The 27,290-nt window shown below is 38.8% G+C and overlaps 1 protein-coding gene across 6 annotated transcripts in view; it reads right to left on the bottom strand.

The window, feature by feature from the left end:
• Positions 1–27,290, bottom strand: part of ATXN7 (ataxin 7) — a 131,074-nt gene that overhangs the window by 21,918 nt on the left and 81,866 nt on the right. The window contains exon 1 of one of the 6 annotated variants that reach the window (XM_042849993.2): positions 12,856–14,818. The exons of the other annotated variants lie outside the window; for them this stretch is intronic. Coding sequence (XP_042705927.1) covers positions 12,856–12,991 — 136 coding nt within the window. The 5' untranslated portion in view covers positions 12,992–14,818. Of the gene's footprint in view, positions 1–12,855; positions 14,819–27,290 lie in introns of those variants that run through there. 6 annotated transcript variants of the gene reach the window in all.

The following is a 27,290-nucleotide window of genomic DNA, read 5'->3' as shown; positions in this document are numbered from 1 at the left end:
AGTTATTCGTGGGGTAGTAGGACCCACTTGATAGCAGTGTCACTGTGGACCACAGGATCAAGCTTTTGTGTAATTATGGGTCGTCATTTGAAATGTTTTTCTTATGGTGGGTTGAGACAGAACAGAGGCATTCCGCTTGTGGTGTTTGTTGCAAGGAGTTGTTGTGAGCTGGTAATGCTAGCTGTGGCTTGTATTTAATGTAGGTTGTACGCTGAAAGACTTGGCAACAGGCAAAATGAATAGGACTCTCTGGCAAAAAATTAATACATTTAAAGTTAGGGGCTAAACCCCAAATGTAGGTACCAAAATAAGCAGCCTGATTTTCAAAAGTCCTAAGCACTTCGTAGTTCCTGCTGACTTTGAGAGCTAGTGGGTACTCTCACACCTCTGAACTCCTTCTATTTTTGCAACATCTTTTTCAACAGAGCATGACCAAAACGATATGCCAACACATCAACATCATGGGACAGAGAGATAACAGTCCCGCTTTATGGGACTTATCCATCATAAGAATGAGACCACTACAATACTCACATCCCCTTCGACCCAAGGAACCCCAAACCAACCAGTGAATGTAGAAACAAAATCTGAAATAAATCAACCGACAATCAAATAATTGGTGCTCAGATACTCACTATAGCGATGGGTGGCAATATAAACTGTATGAGAGATATAAAGTTTTGGTTTAGTTATATCTGGAATATTGTATTTGCGTTTGGGTTGTTCAGCATCAGGAAGAAATTGACCTAATGCTGCCAACTCTCACGATTTTCTTGTGTCTGGTGATATTCTTAAAGACTTAGCATCTGCAGTCACGAGCATCTTTTTCCCCCCCAGTCCTCAAAATCCTTGAGCAGAGCTTGAAAACTTTAATCCTAAAGGATTAAACATCAGAAAACAAATAAAAAGACCTGTATATTTTCATTTTGATTATTAAGCCAATCTCAGGTTTTGAACACTTAGAGAAGGCAATACTGTGAAAAAAGGAATGAGTTCAGATAACACAAACAAAAAATGATGAAGGAGCAAGCGTGTTTATTGCACGTTTTACTTTTGCTTTTTCCCCTGGTTTCCCCTGGTTCACATATAATACAGAAACAGCTTATGAATTTCTTCAATCTTTCCAATACTATTCACCAAATAACGTTGGCTAATTATTTCCAATCTGTAGATTGTATCCATGCGGTTCACCAAGAATATTCAGTACTCGTTTTAGCTCTTTTGAGTAGTTTTAGTTAGACTTAGCACACACTTCTGTCCTGGGACTGGAAGAGTGTAATTCAGAATCAAACTTCCAGTGAGAATACTCATTTATTAATTCAAAAATGTGTTGTTAATATTCTCCAATATATTCTTAAAATTAGCTATTTCGGTTTATATTCCTGTCAGCAAACTCATTTTCTCAAAAGAACCAAAAAGGAGCATTAACACAGTCAAAATGCTCTACTTACGAGGAACGATTAGAAGAACAAATTATGCATTACTTGGTTAAACTATAAGAAGGAGATAGGAAGAGACATGACAACAGTCTACAAACTAACACCAATGCTGGAAAGGAATTAAGGACACAAGTAGGAGTAATGAGATGAAATTAAAGGCAAATTTAGGTGAAATATCAGGAAAAGATCTGGAGATGAAAGGTCTGTTAGGCTGGGAAACTATCTCCCAAAGGAAGTGGTACAAGCTCTACTTATAACTAAACTCCAGAAAATATACAGTAGGGGAACAATCCTGCCTTGGCAAGGTCGTCTCTAATTTCTATGGCCAATACTGAGACTGGTACTGACAATCAGGAGACAGATGCAGTTTGTCACAGATGCACAACCGTCACTGGAATGTGGGGCATTTGCGGGCAGAAGTGAGGTGCAAAAGGGGTCAGTGAATTTATAAAATAGGTTTTGAATTTTAAGTCATGTTTAAATTAAAACCTGAGCACCAGTATGTTAGTCAGGATGATTTATTTTTTCTACGTATTGTAATACATTAAAAGATGTGTGAGAAATAATGCAGAACACAACAAAATATTTTCAGAAGGATAACTGTAAAAGTTTGTATGTACGAAGTGTTTACCTAATTTAGCAACACTGAATGTATTGCATTGCACTGCATTGCATTGCGGAGTTGTGGAAAAATTACAGACTGTGGAGATTACATATAGTATTTTGTTCTGATCTCCATCTCAAAGAGCCTTACTTGAACAGTTTTGGTATATTAATATATATTCACAACATGAAAAAACCAACCAACCAACCAAGCTTGTTTTAGGCTTTCTTCTCCTCCTGTTGCAGATGCTGCATCTGTTCTGGTTTGGGTATATGAGTCAGGAAAATGCCCATCAAACATTAAATGAGAACCTCTTACACTATAGTGTGTCCATGAAATGTGCTATAAAATATTAAAACAGTAAAAGTAACTAATAGCGTAATGCTGGAATACTAGGATATGTGGACTCAATTTCTTTTATGGTGGTACATTATCAATAAAATAAAATGAGGCCTTTTCCCCTCAGCTATTTCCAAGCCTTTGATCTCTAATTTTGGGTAATCTGCTCGTCCCTGTTTGCTGTTGAATGATTTACCAGAGGTGGGGATACTATTACTACCGGTAGTTTGGGAAGATATGAATGGGAACCAACAGCTGCACTGTTCAATCACATTATTCTGCCCGCACATTTAATGATAGTATGTCTTAATCTTGGTGTTAAATTCACATTTTCAAGTGCTATTTGTTTAAGCTGTGTCATGTAAAAACTAGTTTAAGGAATACAGCAGCTCTTCCTTATGTGAGAAAGTTAATACTCTTCTCCAAACTCGACCTTCATTTTAAAGTACGGCTATGGTTGAGACGTATTTAGTATCAGTTTGACAGTGTCCTTTAACGGAATAATTACCATACAAACTTACTGAACAATCGAGAAGATTTGGCATACTATGCTAAATATATGACATTGCTGGACACTGCTTAATCATCTGCCAATATATTACAGTTCCCATTTGTCATGATCTATTACTCAGTCTAAAAATATTTTAAAATAATTATGTTCAGGTGTTTTACAGTTTCTATAACATCCTTGTTTCCTTCACTTCATATCATTCTCCCCAAATCAAAAAACCTATGCTTTAATAATATCTGATGTGTCTTTTATATGACAGCTCAAAAGGACATTTCAAATGGGACAGCAGTGATTTTTCAAGCTAATAACTTAGTTCCAGTATCAAAAATCTTTTTTTAAAAAAAATCAAAAGATGTCATCTAGATTGTGGACAAACAACTTAGAAGTATTGTGTTACCCTTTTACGACATGTGCTAGACACACAACAAACCTGCTGCCACACAGAAAAGTAAAAACGAAACCATTCCATATTTTTTGGACTCTCCAAGGGCTCAATCCTATGAGGTGCTGATCACTCTCACCTCCCCATCCAAGCTCAAGACTTCGCAGGAGCCTTAAATAAATATTCAAGCACATTTTTAATGAAACCTTGACAAACCCCTAAAAATAAATCTTGACCAATAATTTGCATGTGGCTCATTTTCCATACAGTGATTAAAAAAATTACATAGATCCAGAGAGTTAGAAACCCCCCGGAAAAGGGCGTACATTTTTGCAATTTCTATTACTACAATAACCATACTGAAAGATATGTTCCTGAGTACCAATGGACTCATGATAGAGCAAGACATTTGTGTGTGAAATGATTACTGCCTAAGCAATACAGAATATTGCAATAGAAAGGAACATATTCACTTGAAATACATTCAAATTTTAAAAAAAGTTAAGCGATTTCTAGCACTTCACTTGCCCCTTAGTTCTACTGCCAACGTTTGTGGTTTTGTAAAAACATTTCTGTTTTATTCCCTTTTGCTGTGTGAAAGCCTCGCATGCAGAAAAAGGGAACCAACTGACTACACAGGGAAAACCCTTAAATGAACTATACACAAAGTGCTGTCAAATGCATAAAGTACACCGGAGGTGGGGGAAGCAGCTGATTACCCCTTTCCGTTAGTACTAGGCTGTTGTACCACTAGTGGGTAAACAGTTTTCAGACAAAAGTGTGATTTTGAACCTTACTTCCCCTTAAGACTCACACCACATCAGAAGGTATCTCTTGTATAAAGTTGAAGAGATTGTTTTATATACATCAGCACTCTCATTGCTGTATGTTTAACACAGCAGGTATCAGAGCAGCAGCCTTTACAGTTTTCCGAATGTTCTGTTCAATAATATACTTGATTGAATAACCAAATCTTTTCAGACACTTTTGGTGGTTTTCATTATTGCTGTATGTCGATTAATAGGCATGGGCAACAGAATATAAAATGACACATCGAAAGTTTTGTAAACTCAAATTTTTGTACTGACTCCTTATGTAAGTGTTGGGCAATGAATCAAACTGACCTGTGCCAGTGCTAATAGACCACTCATTAAAAATGAAGCAAACCCACTCAGCTGAACACAGAAATCTACTTCTATGAGAAATGCTGTAACCTTAATTTTCATTCACAAGGCTAGAGCTGTTTCACTTACTTACATGTAAGAATTTAGTTCAGACAGTGGAAGTACTTCAACATACATATGTTTTTGCTACAAAGAGTCAAGAATGGTTCTATGTTTAAAATTCATTTTGTTTGCTGTTTCACACTTCTAATTTCTCCTACAAAACAAAGATAATAAAAGTGCTAACTAGAACACTTAACGTTTTCCACTAAGCGGAAGTCTCAAAGCATATGATTTTCATATTTTTGCTACTCTTCAATTGTGTTGTTTTATTGTTAAAGTGTTCAGACTGTCCCATACAGTATTATACTATTTAGACAAAACACTGAAATAACTAGTTTTCACACAAATCCATATGAATAAGGAAATTTAAAGTTAAAACTGATGCTTCTTCCTACAAAGTATTTAGATCACTGTGGAATTCTATGCATCAGGCAGTACTATAGCTACAGAAATAACTAGGAACAACAGAACATTGAAGTTGAAGATTCAGACTTAATTTCATATTTGCATTTCATGCGTGTGTCAAATGGAACATAAAAACAATATTTTATCGGTTTCCTTCCTTCCATTGTCAGAGAGGTGCATAAAGCTGATCCAGTTAGAAAAAGGACACTGATTAAAAATAGTATTGAAAAACCTCAAAACAAATACCCATAGACACAGTACACCGGGAAACTCCTCCTCCTCCTCTGGGGCTGCACTAGCAACACGGGGCTGGCTGGCTGGCTGGCTGACAGCAATCACCTATGAGCTACATTGGTCTGCCGCTCACTCACTCACTCACTGCTGCTTCATTATCGTGTTCTAATCATGGGGCCTAGATACAAGGATTCTGCCTTAATCTTCAATTGATGTTCCTTTAATCATCAGATCAGTTTTGTTTGCCTGGTAAATCAGGACTGGGTCAGTTCATTTTCTATTGTGTTGTGTTTTAAAGTATGTTATTTATTGAACAGACTGTGTTTAAACAAATTATATTTCCCCAAACAAGAGATTTAGAAGGACAAATCCTTCAGAGAGCACAGGTTATTGATCTGCTAGATTACCAAGGCTCATTAAATGATGTTCCAATCTATCAAGCCAGTCTGGCTGTAATGCGTGTTCACTAGAAACTTTTACTGAGAATTCTTGTTACATTTTTGTAACAACGATAATACAAGTGGCCAGCAGAGGATATTAATGCAATAACTACTGTTGAGCAAAATATCAAAGGGTAGGTAACAAATAACAATATAGTTATGTCACATCCTTCACACAAGAGTTACACTACAAAACCAGTTTTGAGGTGGGTTAGTTAAGGTAGTATATAGCTAACTTTGAAGTGTGACAAGAAATGCAACTCAACTGCATAACACATCCTGTAGGTCAGTGGTTCTCAACCAGTGGTACATGTACCCCTGGGGATAGGCAGCGGTCTTCCAGGGGGGTACATCAACTCATCTAGATATTTGCCTAGTTTTATAACAGGCTATATTAAAAGCACTAGAAAGGTCTGTATAAACTAAAATTTCATACAGACAATGACTTGCTTATACTGCTTTATATACTATACACTGAAATGTAGGCTCAATATTTACATTCCAATTGATTTATTTTATAATTGTATGGTAAATATGAAAAGTCAGCAATTTTTCAGTAACAGTGAGCTTGCATCCGAAGAAGTGGGTATTCACCCACGACAGCTCATGCTCCTATACGTCTGTGAGTCTATAAGGTGCCACAGGACTCTTTGCTGCTCTTACAGATCCAGACTGACACGGCTATCCCTTTGATATGTGACACTTTTGTATTTTTATGTCGGATTTTGTAAACAAGTAGTTCTTAAGCTAGTTGAAACTCAGGGTACACAAGACAAATCAGACTCCTGAAAGGGATACAGTAGTCTGGAAAGGTTGAGAACCACTGCTGTAGGTATTATGGCATTTTATGTCTGATTGTATACTCCTAGCACAACGGGGCCCCAGATCTTGGCTGGGGGTCCCTAGGTACTATAAATAAATAATACGCATAAACTATTTAACTAGGAAAACAGTAATAGAAAACATTCCTTATGTGCAATGTGGCCAAGTTAACATTGCTTCTGCAATCTTAATCCCTGCATTTCCTGATTTAAAATAAATAAATAAGTATGCTTACAACATAGTGTGTACTCTGCTTCGCCTGTGATTCACAATGCCGTCATTTAAAATGCTGAGTAGGATCTGATGGTGATACTTCATTAAGAGTATGTCTAGTGTACAATAAAAGGTGTGTCTTTTGTTAGTTAACACGTTTTAAAACCCTCGGGTTCCCCTCCACAGTTAATAGATGTTAAAATATAGCTTGCCCTGTCCACACTAGTACTTCAAAATGTGTTAGCTAACATGACTTAAAACTGCACCTTAAGATGAGTGGAGAGGCAGAGGAGTGAGTTCACACAGGTAATGCTCTTGTTCGGCTAGAGACAGTTTTCTAGCCATTTTTATTGAGATGGTTGTATCTTCCTCGGAGAAAAAGATGGGCTTATTTTTTTAAATTTAAAGCTCCAAATTTGCATAATACTGTTACAACTACAAAGGCCCCACCCACCTCATCCCTCAGGAATGAGGATTCACAGTTCTTCAGATTTGCTCCTGGGATGTTAAAAGCAACTTTCTGGAAGATTCTGCTGGGTCCATGTCTGTGAGGCAGCCACAATGTCTCTCAGGCTACTCTGCCTCCCGACAGCCTCTTCTGACTGAGCCCTACGGCCAAGCCAGACCGGGAGAATATGCAGCAATATCAAAAAAGAGGTGAGACTTCATTAGACTCTGATGAAGTCTTATTTTAGCAAATATTGACTGAGCATATCAGAAGAGATTTTTCAGACCCTAATACATTGAATTCTCCCCCCCCCCCCCACCACCACATGAGAAATTACTCCTCACTGAGAACTATATATAACGGTCTTACATTTTAAACTTCAGTTGTTCTTATGCATCCTTGTTTTAAACTTTTCAAAAAAAAAATTTTTTTTTTACTGCTTTAGGGCCTCATTGTGCTAGGCACCGTATAAACTGAAAGGGAAGAGTATATTTTTTTCTTCCCTCCCACGGTCATCAAACTCAAAAATATTACTGAAATTATTTTTCCTCAAAACTGCCCATAAAATAATCACCTTCAGGAAGAGAACAAGAGAATGTTTAGAAAAGTTAAGAGCATCTGAAAATAGAGAGCTATCAAGCAAATTGTTTTGCAGCTTTAAATGCAGCTGGTAATTCCAGAGGTCTCGCTATAGTAAAAAGAATAATACTTAATAATATCCAGCATTTATATATTAAAAAAACGGTGCCAACCGTAACTTCATAACACCCCTGTGAGCTCAGTGAGCATCATTCTTCCAATTTGCATATGTCAAGAGGCGCGGATGCGACTTGCCTAAGGACACACAGCAAGTCAGTGGCAGAGCAAGGAGAACATACAACTCAGAATCTCTTGGTTCTCAACTCTGCGCTCATCTCCTCCGATTTTGCTGCCTATTCATTGCTATTGCAACAGCACCCAGAGGCCCCAATCAGGGATCAGGCCCCCTTTGTGCACTGCACACACATACTCAGTGAAAAAACAGAGCCTACTCCAAAGAACTTCACTATTAATTGCTTAAGTAAACTCGCTTTTTCCGACGGATTTTAAATCCAGACACAAAGTAGGGACTCTGGGGTAACATGAAGTGAATTCCCTGAGGCACAGAATTATAACAGCTCTTCATATGCCTGTTGACCCGATTGTAATCTTGTGACAAACAAAATAACCAGCAGTTTCTGATCATACTGAACAACTGGGAACATACGAAGAAAGTCTGGTTAAGTATGCTGGCCCATAGTTATCAGTATTAAAAGCAAGAAAAAGATTAAAAACAAACAAACAGTGAAATCAGTGTGATAGGATTTCAAAATGGGAATGATACTTATAGATACATGGCTGTCAGTGTATGTGACTTGTTGCATTCTGAATAAGCTTCATAGCAAAACAAAACGTGATCAATACCTTCAGGTTAGAATCTCTATTATTTATTTACCACTTGTTTGTTATGCTACACATGTATATAGCCAAAACAACAAGGAGTCTGGTGGCACCTTAAAGACTAACAGATTTATTTGGGCATAAGCTTTCGTGAGTAAAAACCTCACTTCTTCGGATGTATATATATTCTGGCTATACATTAAATTCAACATAGGAACAAAAAGTCATCTTAATCTGCTCATTTCTACTATTTTTGGTAAATACATGAAAGATCTGTTAAACTGAGGAACCCTTACTTGCTACCCCTCCTATCTTTCCCTTTCTCTCAGACTCTATGCATTCCTAATGCTAGTTTTAAATTTTTCCATATAGATGACTAATCTGTTTAAATCCCAGATAAATACGATGCGAGGGAAGCTCAGTAATACATTTTTACAGAATTTAAGATCTCTTTTTACTTTTTTTTTTTTTCAAAGCCCTCAGAGTTAAAAATAACTTTCAAAATAAGAACTGATGGCAGTGCTGTTTCCCCAAGTCTGCAGAAAGACATCTTCTGGCTTTTTTTACAGCTCTCCTGAGAAGTAAAAGAATGAAATGAGCAACACTCTGATAAGGTGCTTTTCAGCTATTCAGAACCTTATGGGTCGCATATGTCAAGAACCATGTGGAAAAGTCAGGGTGGCAGAGGCAAGGTCTTGAATTATTCATAGGGCAGAATCACTAACACAAAATGGAGCGACAGACGGGGCAGTCTGGTGGCATAGGGCCTTCAAATTTACCATATCCCTACTAGAAAGAGACTGATGCAAAAGATGGAGCCACTGAGCATAATTCAGGGATAACATCCAGGAAGGAATCCCAACACAAACCCAGCAGCTCAACAAGAGCTGGATGGGATGGATTTCTCACCAGGAAATTACCTCTGGAGTTTGAGGTTAATAGATGTCTTGTAAATCTGTCAAGCCCCAGGTTATTATGGAAAGAGCATCTGCGTGGTCTCAGATTGCAGAGATTACAACATCCCATAGTAGAGTATATGAACACAAATCTCTGTGTTGCCTGTTGAGGATATTACAATATCCGCATGGTTTGATTACAATATCAGGCACTGTATAACCTATGCTTTTGCCTATACGAAAATTCACTGGTGTGATTTTTACCAATCATAGCTCAGTTTAGAACACAGTGATAATATATAAAAACACTGGCAAACAAAGACAACCTCCACCTAACCAGCAATGTACATTAAAGTACCACTGGGGTCATAACAAAGAAAAAGGTTTGGGAAGTTACTGGGGAATTCTCACACCCGCGCTCAAGCCAAATGACCTTAACGGGATATTATGGGTTTCCAAATCAAACAAGCAAGCAAAAAAACCATAGAAAAATCAAAGAATGCCATTGTAGACATTCTTATTGAAGGTTTTACAAAAGATGAAGTGTTGGAAAGCATGGAAATACAGACCTAAGGTAATCTGAACAACCTTATTTCTGACTCGGTATCTCTGCTCATCCTCCACCCAGCAACTACAACAGCAACAACAAAAAAATGGTTACATTACACCAGTACAGTGTTCCTCTTCAACTCTGACATGAGTTACATGATCTTACTACATACCGGTAGTATAATACTGGTGCATCATATTCATTGAACAAATGAAAACACCACTTACCCACTACTTGTGCCACCTAAATGACTACAGGCTATGCGCCAAACTCATCTTTCCTTGAAGAAAGAATATCTCGTCACATACTAAAAGACCTACCCTGCGTCCATTTTGCTTTCTGTGCCCTTTCACACACAGTTGTGAATTTTACCAGATTACTCTTTTACTATCTACAGTAGGTTGTGTCACCTATAGTTACCAAAATCTGAATCCGCATACACTGACTGGTAGGGTCTGTGTACCCAGCCAGGAAAATCACGTTGAATTTGTAAACGTCTCAAAATTTGCAGCTGAACCAACGTATATGGAATTTTAAAATGGCCCAGCTGCTCGAGTTCCTGACAGACAGGTGACAAAGATATTATTGCAATGAAAAGATTTCCCTATGAAAGGAGAATGAAAAACGCAGACTGTTGAGTTGTGAGGGGAGATGAATCAGAGGAAATATGATAGAAATGTATAAATAATTAATTGTGTAAAGTAGGTAAGTCAGATCCACCTTTTTACAATCTCAGAAAACAAAGAGCACGGGGACTGTCACCGCAAAGAGCAACTGCACCTGAATTTCCCCTTGGTGACCCAGCAAAGGCACACCCTCTCGGGCTTCAGGCTCCCAAACTGTTGCTTCTTGGGAGAAGACTCCCATCCATCTCTATTTATCTGTTGACTCGTATTTTATATTTAGATTATAAACTCTTTGGGGGCAGGGACTGTCTTTTTGTTCTGTGTTTGTACAGCACCTAGCGCAATGAGGTCCTGGTTTTTGACTAGGACTCCAAGGTGCTATGGCAATACAAATAAATAATAATAATTGTTTACATCAGATACACTTAAACTGTGGAACTCATTGTCACAAGATATCAGTGAGACCAAAAGCTCTCTAGGATTCAAGGAAGGATAAATATTTACATGAATAATTAGAATAACAGTTATATTAAATGTTATACAATCTATGCTTCAGGGCATAAGATAATCATTAATTGTTGGGCTTTAGAAAGGAACTTCCCTTATGGACAGGTAATTCCACTATTATATATGTATATTATATATGACAGTATTCCTGCACTTTCCTCAGAAGCATATGGCACTGAACGCCGTTAGAGATGGAATACCAGACTAGATGGACTACTGGGCTGATTCAGGATGGCAATTACGAAATGCTAAAAAACATTAAGTTAAAAGACACAACAAGCTGCAATATCAGTGTGCTTCTCATAGTGACTATATCGGGAAAATAAAAAGGTGTCAGGGATACAGGGCCAGAGTTCAGACTGATTGGGTAACTCTCCATCTTCATGCTTTCCAATTTTTGTTTTTGTAAATGGCAAGCCTTAAGAATTGTCACATTTCCTTGTGGGGAGGTGGGAGAGACAGTAAATTACAATTTTTTCAAGGCTCTTTGACTTAAGATACTCATAAGTATGAGAAACCTTATCTCCACTTTAAAGTTCTGTGTCTTGGAACATAATATTCATGCTGCAACACACAGGGCAGAAGTGATATCACTTATTTGTTTTTGTTGTTTTAAGATCAGATCCTTAATGCTATTTTACACTGGTTTTATGCCTTTGTCGCACGAACATTTTATTACGCATAGGAAAAGAGCAGTCACGGGAATTCCATTAATTCTGCAACAGCTCACTTGGAGCACTAAATATATAAAAATTTGCTAGGCTTCTGCAGAGTATGTTTACGACGTACTGCCTAAAATGTTACAACGAAAGTTTTAGTACACACAAAGTCTCACTCAGCCATTTTAAATTTTATTTTAAAGGAGCCCAGCAGCCAGCTGGGACATGATACCTAGAACTAAAAATTAATGCACATGTAGAAATAAAAAAATATAACTGTAGTATTCAATACATTTAGACTAATAATTTATTCTCATATTTCAGCCCACTGAGTACCATTAAAGGGAAAACGACCACCCTGCCCACCCTAAACAAAAGACCTGGCTTTATAACCGGGAATGCATTAAATCTCTGACTTTTAAATTACACTGCTGAGTGCCACTAGGAAGACAGTTAAAATAAACATGTTCTTACTAGTTTATCTCCTTAATTAATAAATTGACAAAATGATACTGAAGTGTATAGAAGATTGACAGAATTATAATCTACCTTTTTAAATGTTTAACTGCTGTTCCTGTCCTCGTTAAAATAGTTTCTTTAAATAATTTGTTTTGGATTTCACATTTCTGTAGGGAAACAGTTTTAATTTAACAGATTATGCTCTGTTCTCAGCACTTCCTGTGTCATGAAACCACAGTTACCACAAATAAGATATGATACTTCTCCCCCCCTCAGTTAAAACTTTTTAAAACGTTAACTCCAATTTTAGACATCAACTAGGTAAACAATCATATTACTTTATAGTACATTTTAAAAAGAACTAGTGTTTCAAGATACTTAGATGGTTTAGTGCAAACCTCAGCATTTTGAGTTAATAGCAAACTCAACTCCCATCTGCTTTTGAACTTTGGCCAAATCTCTCAAATGACATTTCAGAATGGTTTATGTGGGCCGTTTGCAGCAGTTAATCCCTCATTTTGAGATTATCCACTTTGATCAACTAACTCTGCAAAGGCCTTCTACACAACTTCACCAGTGTTCAACTCCACCCCTGGTAGAGTATAAACAAACTTAGAAAACGCACAAAGTATACGTCTTTTAGTTCCATGTAGTGTTAGTACAGAACTATACCAACCTTCTGCAAACTCCATGCAGATCTGGGCTCTTTGCCAACTCCTGCCTCTGAAAACTGCACAAGAAAAGTTACCCAGAGCTTTCAGCCCTGTGCAAAAAGAAAGGCTGTTCTGGAAAGCCTTCTTGTTAACTCCCATTCACATAATTTGATTGTGCTTCATTGCACCCTTGCTACTAAAGCCTTGCATCATAATTTGGGTCTGCCCACAAACTCCAAACAAGCTCCATGTTTGGGTTTATGTAACATTTGCTACTACAGTAAAGTGCACTTGAATCACAAAGGTCCTGGCAGATAAATAGTAAAACAGGAGGTGGAGTCTAATTTTATTTAATATGGTCATACCAGGAGTCCTTGCTGATGTAAATTAATCCTTCTATTTTCACAGCAACTTGTCAGAGTTTGAGAAGGCGGCACTTAAACAATTTATCACATTGACATGCTAATCACTTACTATCCCAATTTTCTGACAGTTTCTTTAAAGTAACCTTAGCACCCCAGGTATATTAACAGATGTATATTACAATAAACATATACTACTTGAATCTATCTACAATTACCAAGAATATGAATACCCCAGTTTACAGCGATCATGTTTAAAATACTCAAGTACAGAATGAATCTCTAAAGTTACCTTTTACCACAGTACACTGCAGTTTTTAACATTTTCAGATTGTAGTACACGTTATACAAACCTTTTATACGCTATTTTTATGCCAAAGCTCTACAAGAAAAATATGAATTCCTTCCCCATAATTATTGCATGGGCACTAATAGGTGAAATAATGATTACACTCCTATGACTGAAGACTAACATAGAACTGATTAATATTAAGTACTTTGCTGTTAACTCTGCCTACCTCATTTAATGTTATAAAATCAATGTTCAAGCAGCCCATCTACATCATAGCAGAAAGAAAAAAAACTGGTGTATCTGACAGTTTGCCAGCCAGAAGGTGGTTAACACCTGAAGTCATGTATTTGTTTATTATTCACCTCTCCAAACATTACTGATATTTCCTGGCTAGTGCTAAATTACTAACTTCAACTCTATTTCCTGACTAGTCACTTAAAAAGTTCAGTTTACTACCTGACAGAAAAGAATACAGGAGAAGTGGTTTGTGGGTGGTTTCCTTTGGTTGTGCTTTTGTTTCTTTGTTTTATCAAAGCCAAGATTTCTTTTCACACATATCAAATTGCATTCAAATACATTTTTAAAAAGTAAACAACGGCTTCCGTCTTTGAAATGCAAAGGTGCCCAGAGGAAAGACATCTGGCTTGTACAAGTGTCTTTGTGTTGTCAGTTTACTTGTTTTACCACCAAGAATGGCTAGCAGAAGCAAGGAATAGCATTCAAGCAGCTTCCTTTCCAGGAAAGCACAGAGCCTGGGGACTACTATTCTAATCAAACAGATTAGAAACAAATAAATCAAGGCATTGCTGAAGCTCACTTCACATGTCTTGCACGTTTAAAACACCAGATAGCAATCAGTATTTCCCTTTCCCAGGAACTTCAAGAAAGAGTGGTAAATGCTATCTGACCATTAACCACATGAAAAAAACAACTCAGTATGACAAGGACATTTGCCTGGATTTTCATTGTGAAAATCTACTTCACTCCACCTATAATCCACTGTTAAAAGTAGTTACCAGCAGCATATACATTTTGTTGGTTTGTTTTGTATTTACTGCATAGTATTTTAGTGCACCACCAACAATTACATTCTGGTAGTCCTCTGCTTATCTTTAATAGTACACAGAATCCAACTACTGTGGGGGATACCAACATTGTTGTCTTTGTCCCCTTGCCATCTCACATTTATTTGTCTTCATTTCTGTCTATTCCCTTTTAGGAGCAGCAAGGTGACGATCACAGAAGTGCTTTATTTGCAGAACCGGCTATGGACTAGGATCATGCAATCACAGTCAGTTTCATTCTAAGGCAGTGGCATTTATAAAATCATCCTGCTGCTGACTGGGGGGGGGGGGGGGGGGGAGGGGGAGGTGAGCGATGGCAAAACAGGGGCAGGGAGGGGAATTAGGAAGCATGGTGGAGTAATTTGGAAAAGGATAATGGAATGGCCATACAATTGCTTTGAGGGAAAGTGCTGTGATTTTATGCTTCTTTACGTTGTGCTAGCTAGCAACACACACATTCAGTACCTCAGTATCAAAGCTTTTTTCCACACATTTTCCGTAACTTCTGACATGTGGAGCATGATATGGAAGCTTCCAAGCAACTTTAAACTCTGTCTTTAGTAAATCTCTATTTATTTTGTCACAAAACTTTGCCTTTACACTGCCCAATGTATGTCCCACAACTTAATGGCATTTTAAAGGGCTTTTCTGCTACAGAAAAAAAAATACTGTCTGTACGATAATAAAATTGAAAAAGACGTTGAGTTTAATTTCCTTATGATAATAAAGGTCTTAATAGGTTTTAAAGTTTTGGTTTCTAAAAATACTGTTCAAAATTCTCGAAAACATAAAAAAATAATATAGTTGAGATAAACAATTTAAGCTGCCGGTTAACAGGATCATTTCTAGGTTAAGAAGCCTAAAATTAGCCCTATGAGCTGTGGTTTAGTCTGTGTGCATCCACGTCACGCTGGCCTCAACCCTCCCCAACACACTCTCGCTTGTCTGCTCCATTCTAGGGAACAGGCAGAGTACAGAAAATGACAAGAATCCTGCTTTCTAAGTGTCAGCCTGCTTACAAGAATGGAACAGACAGCTAGGAGCAGGGAGAGGAAGAAACAGTGTGATGTGTCCCTGCAGAGAAAGCGAGTTCCCTGGTCTTTGTTATTGTAAGATCACCCAGCAGAGTAATGTCAATTTAAACTACACTGGATCTACAATACTGAGAGAAAAATGGCTTCCCTTGGATCAGCAGAGCGTGAAGAAAAATGTGCCCCCATCTCTTTACTGCATGTATACAGCAATACAAAAAGGAGGATGTATGTCAATGCATTCATATTTTTATGCACACACGGAATACCAAATAGCATGGTAGAAAGGTTTGTATTGGCATGAGTTTGGGGATGACCACACTGCTTGTCAGCAGCAACATTATATAATGCAGATCACCTCAAAGAAATGCGAATGAAACCATTATACCACAATATAATATATTCTGCATATTTCATACATGATGCAAAAAAAAAAACGGTTTTAGGAATGGTTAGAGAGCTTTAAATACGTTTAATAGGGCTATTTTTTGTATCATGCTCCCTGTAAATCCAGATATCTTATTTACCATGTGTGATGGTTGTATAGCTGTTATATAATAATCTAAGAAACTAAGAGGTAGTTACTGCATAACTATAGTGGGTTATTAGAATTTCCTGTATGAATGTATTGATCTAACTTATACTGGGGTAGTGGAATGTTTCTGAAACACCTATAATGATAGAATTCAAGGAGAACTGTCTCCAAGAGGAAGATAATGGCCCCAGATAAGGTCACCTCACCATACATGGAAGACAATGGGCAAAGTTTTGCAGAGCTTACATCCTCCTCACAAGCCTTGTTCTGCCAGTGCTAGGAACGAACAGATCACAGGGCTATAAATGTTAAAATAGTGACTTGGTCTTGGGGAAAGGATGTGATCCAAAGGACGAGTAGGCAGCATTTAAATAACTCTCCCCCTGAAGGTGAGAGAAATGGTTTGTGAGTTAAGGAAATGGTCTAGGACAGCAGACCCCCGAGGTCTCTGGGGAGGTCCATATGAAAGATCTCTGGTATCTAGACATGCATGTAGTCTGTTTAATTGATTTAAGACTGGTTGTCTCTGAAATGCTTTTGTTGTAAATATTTTACTTTAAGGAGGCTGTTCGATTACTGGTTACCTCCATCGTTGCTCCTGGAAGGAACAGAACTGCAGGGTCTGAGCTTAAGTCAGGCCTGCTGAGGTAATCACAGTTGATCACAGGGGACTGCAGCCCAGACTTAGCTGGAGAGTAGGACAATTAGGTGACTCCACCCCAAGATAGGGGTGACACAGATCTGTTTCTAGTCCCTGCAGGGACATCCAACAATTGACTTTGGAAGTCATGACGTTTTTATGTCTAGAAAAACTACCACTGACCCAGGATTCAGTATTTCCTCTCCTGGGCCTCATACAATTGTTTGTGTTTGCTTTTGTTTGTTTGTTGTTGTTAAATTTTTTTGGGGGTGGGGGGGTGTTGAGGAGAGTGGGAGAAAAGGAGGAAACGTCTCTGGCAAGTTGATTAAAAAAAAAATCGCAGCTGCTGCTCCGTATTTGGAAAAGGAGTGTAAATCCTGGAAAGATGAACTGGGGGCAGAGAGGGGGTGCGTGATCAATTCACTGGTGTACGATCGAGTTATATTGTTCTGCAGTCTGTCACATGGATATCAACGCCGCATATGCAGGTACATGTATACAAAAATCATATATTACTAAACACACACATCAGACACACACTAACGCTTATACATTGTCCTACAGATTTTTTTTTTTTTTTTTTTTTTTTTTTTTTTACTATTTTCAAGGATTACAAATTTTACGGAAATAGATTTCTAGTAAATCTTTTCAATCTCAGCTATTGCTGAACATTGCTGCTAGGACAATCGGGGCTGGGTTGCAGAAGTAAGAAGAAGCTCAGTGCCTTCCCAGTGCTTCTAGCACATTCTAAATAGCCAAAAAGCCTCTTGCTTCCATATACAAACGGGTGGCTCTGCAGAGAGAGAGAGTGATTGCTACCAAAGATCAGCAACTGGCCCCACTGCACGATCACTATGCATCTGGGTATTATGGGAAGCATGCTGCCTAGAAAAACACTCCCTCCTCAGCAACAGTCAGAGTCCAGACTACACAAAATTTAGTGAGCAACAGTTGCTGTAATATTCACTCTGTGACTAATGTGATGCGGACACCAAGGCTTACAGTATTATGGACACACACAAGTTATACCAACTTCCTGAGCAACAGAGAAGTGAGGAATATTTTTAGAAGTTGATAAGAAGATAGATGGCTTTGTGGCCCAGATGCTGGGTTGTGGTCAAGGAAGTGACAGTGCAACTACTATATGGGGAAAGGTTTGCACAAAGGTGGCTAAGAACCACTCTCCTGATCCTGGGCCATTTGTGGGTCAATATACACCTCTACCCTGATATAACGCTGTCCTCAGGAGCCAAAAAATCTTACCGCGTCATAGGTAAAACTGCGTTATATCGAACTTGCTTTGATCCACCGGAGCGCGCAGCCCCGCCCCCACGGAGCGCTGCTTTACTGTGTTGTATCGGAATTTGTGTTATATCGGGTTGTGTTATATTAGGGGAGAGGTGCTGCCAGGGACCATCATGGCCAGCGGGGTTTACAATAGGCTGGCAATGGAGGGAAAACGCGAGTTGGCCAACTCTGTGCCACCTACAGGTACACCACCTACTTCCCAGAAGTGTGGTGAAGCTTAATTAATGTTTCTGAAACACTCAATGCTCTGCAGTTGAAAGGCACAGAAGAAATAAACAGTATTACCTTAACTTCCTCCTCCTCACCAATGCAGCTAACATTAAGTATATGTGACACATGTGGCAGTTTCCTGCAATATCTTTGGGAGACCTTACTGAATTAATTTAAGTGTCTTTGGGGACAACTGTATGAAATGAATAGTTTATGTATTATTGTGGGCTGGGATTATATGTAACCTCTTGAAGGGGGAGATGTGACAGATGTGAGACCTGGGGGTCATAGGACTATATTGAACAAGACAAGAATGGACACTTGGAACAAAAAGTGCTAAGTGGTTTTTCTTGGGACTATCTAGGGGGAGGTGAATGCAAATTCCCCACCTCTGGTTATACAAAAACTCAGCCTGCTTTTTGAAGCTATGCTCTGAGGAGGGGCCATTGTCCGATGATCCCCAGTTACACGAGACCAAGATCTAAGTACCACACTGTATAAAGGAAAGACTGAACTATTCATGGTTGTTTGCTGGTTCTAAATCTGAGGCATTTATAAACTTTTAACTATAAGGGAAACCCAGTTATGGGTTTTGAAGAACTGACACCTACGGAGCCTAAAGTTGGGGTTGCGGTGACCTCTGGTAAGCTGTTTAGCATGCGTATAGGTTCTTTTATTGTTTTTACTGTGTTTTCTCTGTAATGCTTTTACCTTAAAAATAAATGTGCTTGCTTATAAAGAGTTGTGCAGTATCTTGTAACTGCAGGCAGTATGCTACTCATAACCACTGGAGAGAAAGCCAAGCAAACACTGGCCTGTTTAGACAGTCTGGCTTCCTGGGTATATCACAGTGTAGATAGGGAACAGTGTAGCCTGAAAAACCCTCGCTCAGGAGGGAAAGAGATGCAGGTCTCCACCCAAGACAGGTGACCGCTAAGGAGTCAGGAGCCTTTGCTGAAGGGAGGTACATCTCCTACCCCACCCACTGAAATAGCTGCATAACGGTGATTACAGACTAAGGCCTCATCTGACTGACAGACAAGGTTTCTGGGAATTACTGGAGCCCCCTTAGGAATTCACGTGACCATGAATGCTATCTCCTAAGATCAGGAGAATGTTCTTTTCTGGTAGAGGCCCATGAAGTATATCTAGCTGAAAGAGAAGACTCCCATTTTAAGGTCACCCTGTATATTTCAGAGATGTGAGCCAAATATTTCCTGACAGCACTTGCCTGTAGTGAGTGGAAGCTCAATTACATGGGAACTGCACTGCCTCTGCAGAAGCCTTGCCCAATGCCAATTCCCAGTAATCAGGGAGTGGAATGAGAGTCTGCCACCACCGCAGGAACAAAAGGTTTTATTTTATTATTAACTGGGGAAAAAAATTCTCAAAGCCAGTCCTTATTCCACCCCAACCCGTGCCAAAGAGATGAGTCATTAAGGCACTGGAGTAACTCTTGTAGGTTGCATGACACCACTGGGGGTGGGGAGGGGGGTGGAGGAGGAAGGCAATAGAAAGACAGAACCGAGTTCAGGGAATAACAGCAGGCAGGAAATTTAGATGAGCTCTTTACCTTTGAGCAGCCCCACAATACTAGGTACACAACATTTTTTTCTCTCCAAACTTCTTTTGGCATTGTGCAATGGATCGACCTGTATTCTCAATGTCAATCTACTGCACAGCCTCCATATGAACGTTTGGGACCAAAACGTTGCATAAATTTTAGGGTGGAAAAAAACCAAACTATTATTTTGTCAAACTATGTATAACCTGCATCCTCCAGGTGGGAACCATATATCCTTCCAGTTCGATCAAAAGGAACTAATGTAATATTTTGGGTATCATTATTACTATCCCAACTACTCAATGGTATTTCACATATTCAGCTAGGATTGCATCTTAGGCTTGTGTGGATACGTGTACTATTACATTTATCTATTTTAATTTTCTGCCTTCTAAATTTTCTAAACCTTGAGAGGATTTACAGTTTTGGGGGAGTTTCACAGTGCAGAACCCACATTATTTTCCAAAGGAAATCATATAAAACATTAATGTGTTTTATTAAGTGACATGTTCAGTACACACCTAGCTGTTATAGAGAAGAACACATAAGGAAAACCAAAATTAGGTAATGAGTAGAACATTACTTGTTAAAATGATTAAATATTACAATATTAATTACAACTAGACATACTGTGCAAAGTTCAGAACTCTAGAAGGACTTTAGCCTCCATTGTTGTTGTTGTGACACTTTTTATAGAACTACAGAAAAAGCAATAGTAGAAATTTAGAAGCCAAGCTGACAAATTTTCTTGCAATTATCTAAACAATTTGACTAAAACAGACTTGGGGCCATTCCTGTAAGTAGAGCCAATTGGACATTCTCCGATGAAACCACCTTTCATCAGAAAATGCCAATTAGTTCAACCCAAAGTGTTTCGCGAAAGCGAGCTAGAAACTGCCTAGTTCCCAGCCAGCTGCCTCGTGGGCTGTGGAGAGGCCTGGAATTCCAGGCGGCCCCGGGATGGAGATCCGAGGTTTCCAGAGTTTGCTGCTCCAGGGCAGCCCCATCATGCCAGGGCTTGTAGGCTCCCTGCCATGGAGCTGACAGACTGGAAGTCCTTGGAGCTGCAACTCGAACTGCAGCTCAGCTGCTCACTCCACAGTAGGGAGCCTAGAAGGCCCAGCTCACCCAGAGGCTCTCACGACTCCCAGGTTCCCTGCTGCAGAATTGGGAGTCTAGAGATCCTGGTAAGGGCTTTCAGGGTCTGTGGCTCCCATTCCAGGGGAACCAGTTGGTCCTGGAGTCTGGAAGCCCTGGCGTCCTCAGGCAGTATGCATGGTGGAGCAGTCCCAAATCCCCAGACTCCAGGAGCTCAAAAACTGACAATGTCAATTTCACTTGGCAGCAGCTGTCCTAGGGAGAAAATTTCACTTCTAAAATTTTTTCCCCAGGATTTCCACTTCACAAGAAGTTTCTAACACATTTGGTTACAATCCAATATGGAACAAAACCGAATTCTAGAAAAATCAAAATTTCTCCCAAAACAGATATCCTGAGTTACGGCCAGGTCTACCTGTAAACAAGTAATCTGCAACCAGTTTTGATGTATTTGTGGTTCTAGTCCTCCTTCTTCCAACCTGCATTAACAGAGTAAATACTTTCCTAATATTTTCCATGTACGCAATTGCCCCACAAGGCTATTGTAAGATTGCATATGACAGAAATGATGGTGTGTGCAATTGTGGCAGGGAGGTGACGATCTCAGTATTAAGTTGTGATCTACACTATGAAAAAGGATAGAAACCGTGTTGTAAACCCTGAAATGTGAATATTCCCGAGTTGCACAAGCAATCCTATTGGCTTCAACAGGACTACTCACATAAGGGTTTGCAAGCTCGGTTTTAAATTACCCAATTTATTCACATAATCTATAGCAACAAGTGTCTTTAATTTTGGTTCACTGGTCATTACAATTCGATATTTAGGACTTTGTCGGTATTTTCATACATATTTGATCAATAACAAATTATTTCCAAAGACGTTCAGCTTTTACCATTTTTAGAAAATTCCCCTACAGAGTAAATGCTGTGCCACTTAATCACGCAAAAAGTCACACTGAGTTACTGGTACAACTAGTTTTGGCATTAATTCTGTTATCTTAATACTGTGAGTTTAAATCAGCAATAAAGGGTTACTTATTTTTTTAAGTTATAGCTATAAATCATGTATTTATTGATGAGACATTTGACAATATGTTGGCAGATGATATTACATAGGAAATGTTATATGCTCCCTCTTCTGGTCATACTTAAAAAAAACACAGTTTGTAGGCTTTAAATATATGAGATGTGTATTGGACGTCAGTTTCTTTGCTTTGTTTTTGTAAGTCTCTGGCACTTCTCCAGGAATTAATAATATTGTCACTATCCGGAAGTTACTGAAAGGTCAAAGAAAACTGGTAATCAATAAATGTGTAAATAAATACTCAGTAATTTAAAAAGTCTATGTAATGCCTAATTAGAAGCTTAAAAATAATTTTTTTCTTCTATTTGGTACACATTAACTTTCTCTTGAGTTTCTACAAGAGCATAACATTAATGCAGCTTTTTGGTTTGCTAGGATTGTGTGTACCATTGTCAAAGATGAGAACACAGCTTCGGGAATGCTGTTTGCTTGCTGCATGGCCAGCAGAAGGAGCAAGGACGCATTGCGTTTTGTGTAGGCCTGGCATGAACAATTTTCTTCCCTCTAGTAACAATCCTGGAAGTCGGAGGGCATTCCTCTCTATGCTGTTATAAAAGCAGTGATACATCCTACTGATCAGAGCAGAAGCCACACCCATATATTAAGTGCCCCTTATTTTCTAAGAAGTGTTAGAAATAAAATTAAGTATGTTTCTTACATAAGCAACAAGAGAAAATACACTGCAGAGAGGCACAAACAAAACTGCATACTGAAGCATTCTAGTAATATTGTGTGTGCACGTACGCGGATATATGCGCCCATCAACATCACAGGCAATGTGTGATGAAGTGGGAGACACATCCAAAATGGGCCCAGTGCATATAGAATTATGTAAAGTGCTACATTCACAAATTATATTAATGTGATCGCCTTTGCTGAAATAATTTTAAAGGACGAAGCCGTGATAGGATTACAATAAAAAAAACTCTTTCCCCTCCTTTCTTCAATATTTTTCTAAAGAGAAAATTTGCGAGTTTGTATAATTCCATCTGTTTTTTATGATTTATTTTTCTCCTTTGAGCCTATTTTCCCTTCGTTTGCTTATCTTCCTCCTCGCTGTATTTTCCTCTTTCACTATGTTTATTTCAGTTCTGCATTTGATTCTCTGCTTTTTTTTTTTAGCTATTCCCCTTCATTTTCATGTTTCTTCCCATCCATTTACCCTCACACTATCTCACCTCCTCTCAAGTTTATCCACACCTATGGAATTGTTTTGCACGTTTCTCCTCCTCCCTGGACATGTCCACCCAGATTACAACTACTGAACTCTAGCCTTGCAAGGCTCTCCTGATAAAGACTTATTTTTGCTGCTAGTGTCACCATCAGTCCTGTACCTCTTGCTCCCCTCTCTCTAGGCAGATACTGCACCATGCTCCTACTTTCCCTCAGCATAGTAACTGTGCTGCAGGCCTGGAGAAGTGTTGTGTGGTTTGTGCACTGCTCAGACACCACCACAAGAGAATATGTGAATGGCCCCTCTCTGGTGAGAAAAGGGAGATGATTCTGAGGAGAGGGTTGGAAGTGAATGGGAGGAGGACAGAATCCGTGCATCACGAAACTATATGTATGCAGGAAAGTAACTTTTTTTTGACAGTTGGGGAGAAAAAAAAAGAAGTCTCTCTTTATCTTTGTAGTTCAATACTTAACAGTGTTTAAAGAGGTTCCCAGAATGCACCTTTCTGGGATTGAAAGTGTTGTGGTGTTCATCTGAGGTTTGCATTTCTTGGAATAGTTTAGTCATGAGAACACATACTTCCCAAAAGAAACAAGCCAGGAAGGCCTTATAAACAGAAAACCATTTTATAGTTGGTCACATTTCAGGATTAAACCTTTTGACAGCGTCCTTTTAATAGTGAGTCCTTGTCTTAGAGGTTTTAAACTATGGGCTACCATCCCCTCTCTCCTCTCCATGCCAGTAGGAACCCGGTTTCTTTTTCTTCTCTGGAATAAGGCTCCTCCCACCTTCCTGGCATTCCTCCCCCAAACAGGTTGCAGCTTCAAACTTCTGTGTACAGTGCTGCTCTGGGCTCCATGCCAATTCCTCCACGCCTCTGGCCTACCCTCTCGATGCATGCTACCTCCTCTGGCTGGGATCCAGACTGAAGGAGCGGTTAGGAACTAGAAAGAGCCCTTACAGTGGTGAAGAAATCCTTCTAAACATACACAGCATGTAAATCGATGCAGCATTGCTTTTCCTGAGTCTGCAGACAGTCTGAAACAATAACTCAAAAGTGCTGTGATCTTAACCATGTATCTTAATGAGATCTAAATGATGAAACTTAATATGATTTAAAAGTCAATATTATTAACTATTTCAGTGCTGATCATTTTAGAACAAAAACTAATGGGTTTATCCCACAATCCCAAATTACTCCTTAAAACTTCCCAAGTGGGACTTTAGTTATGTGCACTTAATAGCCATGGTTTAATTGATTAAAATTGCTAACCTTTCTGTTCCAGATACTCCCTCAGTTCTGTTTAGCAATATGCTGCATTTAGTTAAATTATTCCTCCCTCATGCCTAAGATTTGCTTCTCCATAGGAAGATGAAGATGATTCTTGCGTCTTCCCCACCAATACTAACTATCGCTTCTTCCTCCCTACTTTCCTCTTTTAGACATCAACCCTGAAAAGAGATCCATCCACATGTAGTCCCAAACCGTGGGATTTAAGCAGAAGGCTCACTGTGCAGGATTGGGATTTTCACTGGAAGACTTTATATCTTTACACAGTTCCTTCATTTGAAAATATTTCTCCTTCAAGTTCTCTCAAATAGACGAGAAGATATTCTCTCTCCATTGTGTTTCAATCATTAGGTGATTTCTGCATTGCGTGCTATCTGTTCTGACAGAGTAGCATGAAATTCAATTTGTACTAACCAATCTGAGGCAGAGAGAGAAGAAAGCATACCATGGTAATTTTACATTTTAAGTATTTTAGCACATACAGTAATATGAATTACAGATTAAGCAGTAAACTGTACAATGACTTTTCCTTGGCTTTTAAGTCTGAAATTCAACACCACTGTATTTTATCAGATACTGCTACCAACGATTGCTTTATACCTACATTCAGGGCTTGAAAAAGCCATGTGCCCACAACAGGGAAGCAGTTTTACCAGGAAACTTTCATCAACTTCTTCAAAAACTAAAGCTTTCACTTAACAAAGTTTATAGCTCTTACATGTGTAAAGAAACACTTCTAAATATGAACCGATTGTGACATTACAAATAAACACAGTACACAACTACTTTATTCTGGAAAACTGCAGGGGATGTGGACCTCTGTTATTTTTCATCCTGGCTAGGAGGCATAGAACTTGCTAATAGGTTATGGGTATACATTTCAAGTCCTGTCTATAACTCTGGTTTATTTCCAGTGAGTTTCTTTCCAGGTGGTAGTACTTTTTTATTTAATGATGTTCTATTTAAAAATAACTAAATAGTCACTTGAAAGATTTCTCTGAAATAAATCCCATACTAAACTTTGAGCCTTTCTGGGAATATGCCAAAATGATTCTTGCAAAAGGTATAGAATTTCACATAGCTCTGCCAAGAAGAAATTAAACTAGTTGTTACTGGACCTAGAAACTAAAATCCAGCTGCTGGAAACTACTGTATGAGAACTGCCTGCATGTCTAAATGGAACCTGCTAAAGTTGCCAATGATAATTTGCTAAATCACAGAGATTAACTTGGACTGAGTATATACCACCTGTGCCTATTTGACAATATGCTTGGCAGATAGCTAGCCCATGTGTAAAAAACCAGAGGGTCTAGAAAGTTTTATTTTGACTATTAAACCATTACAGGAGGAGGGGTTTAGGATTACTGATATCAGTTGAAATTCCTACTATTTGTATAAGTATTTTTACATTAGTTAAGAGAGTCCTAGATGACCAGCAGGCACTTCATTACTGAGAAAAATTAGTCAACTGCCAAATAGATTGCTAAATATAATGAAGACCCATCCGTCCGAACGACGTAAGAGCTCATGCAATCTTCTACAAAAAAGCCCAGGTGCAATGGTTTGGGAGCCAGGTTCAAAACATTCCTTTCCCATCTGCATTAAACACACTCCATCTTTGACTTTGTGTATTTTTTAAACACTCTTTCTCCCTAAAAAAAGCCTAGAAGTTAACAAAATATGTATATATGACTTAAATATTGATGTCAAATTTTCAGTTTGGTCAGCTGTCAGTTCTAGTTTATAGTAACCAATAAGGCTTAGATTTATGTTCAGGCTATAATGTGGGAAAAGCAACCAAATGCATATGTTATGCTGAAGGTTCTGAGATACTAAGTTACGTGAACACCTCAACTTTCTACAACGTATTCCAAGGGTCAAGTATAGCAACACTGATTACAATTATCTCTGTCAAATCCAAGAAAAGTTAATGGGGTCATTTATCTTGATTAAAATCGGGTTGGGTATAGCATTTCTAAACCAGTTAAAAAAAAAAAGTTTAAAAATTTACCAGACCCCCTACTAGGCAGAAGACAGAGGACTAAAACCTGCTAGTCACAGACAGATACAACACCTGAATAAGTGTGTGAGTGGAGGAGGGGGAGGTAAGCTAAAGAGCCTGTGTAGTGAGACAATCAGGTGACGGCAACTCCTGATGAGAAGCCCAATCTACAGCTTTCAGCTGCTGGGAAGAGCGTTGGTGCTGTTCTTGGACTCTATCTTTCATATCAGCCTCTAGCTAACAGGTATCTAACAACATGAAGCTCCCCTTCTCTCTGCGGACTGAAAGGAGCAGGTATTTTCTGTCTCTTCTCTTCCTCCTGGCTGTGGCAAGGTTGGGTGTGTTCTTTGCTATTCTACCTCCAACCCTAGAGCTGCAAAGAGAGGATAAAGTGGTCTTTACTAGTTTATCCCTTCCACATTCTCTTTTTTTTTAGGTCCTCCCTGCTGCAGGTCCTCCCTACAGAGTTTTCCAAAAGAGTAGCAAGGTGAAACTGACATTCTGAACAGTGTTACTGTTGCCCACAGAACAGCAGAAGTGAAGCTGAACAGAGTCATTAATCTCATTTGTCACTGCATGCCAGAGCCATGAGAATGAGTCGAGGCACCAGACATGCCAGTCTAAAGACTCAGGAACAGTATACGGTATCATTTTCTCTTTCCAATATTTAACCCTTTAATTATTGAATGGTTGTAAAAAGCTATAAAACAGACAAAGCCATTACAGGTCTCATTCATAGCTCTTATGATACTTTATAAGGTAGCAGGTTTCAGAGGGGAAGCCGTGTTGGTCTGTATCAGC

The sequence above is a fragment of the Chrysemys picta genome, chromosome 7 (assembly GCF_011386835.1).
Source record: "Chrysemys picta bellii isolate R12L10 chromosome 7, ASM1138683v2, whole genome shotgun sequence".
Lineage (NCBI taxonomy): Eukaryota > Metazoa > Chordata > Testudines > Emydidae > Chrysemys > Chrysemys picta.
This window is presented reverse-complemented; position numbering and strand designations above follow the sequence as displayed.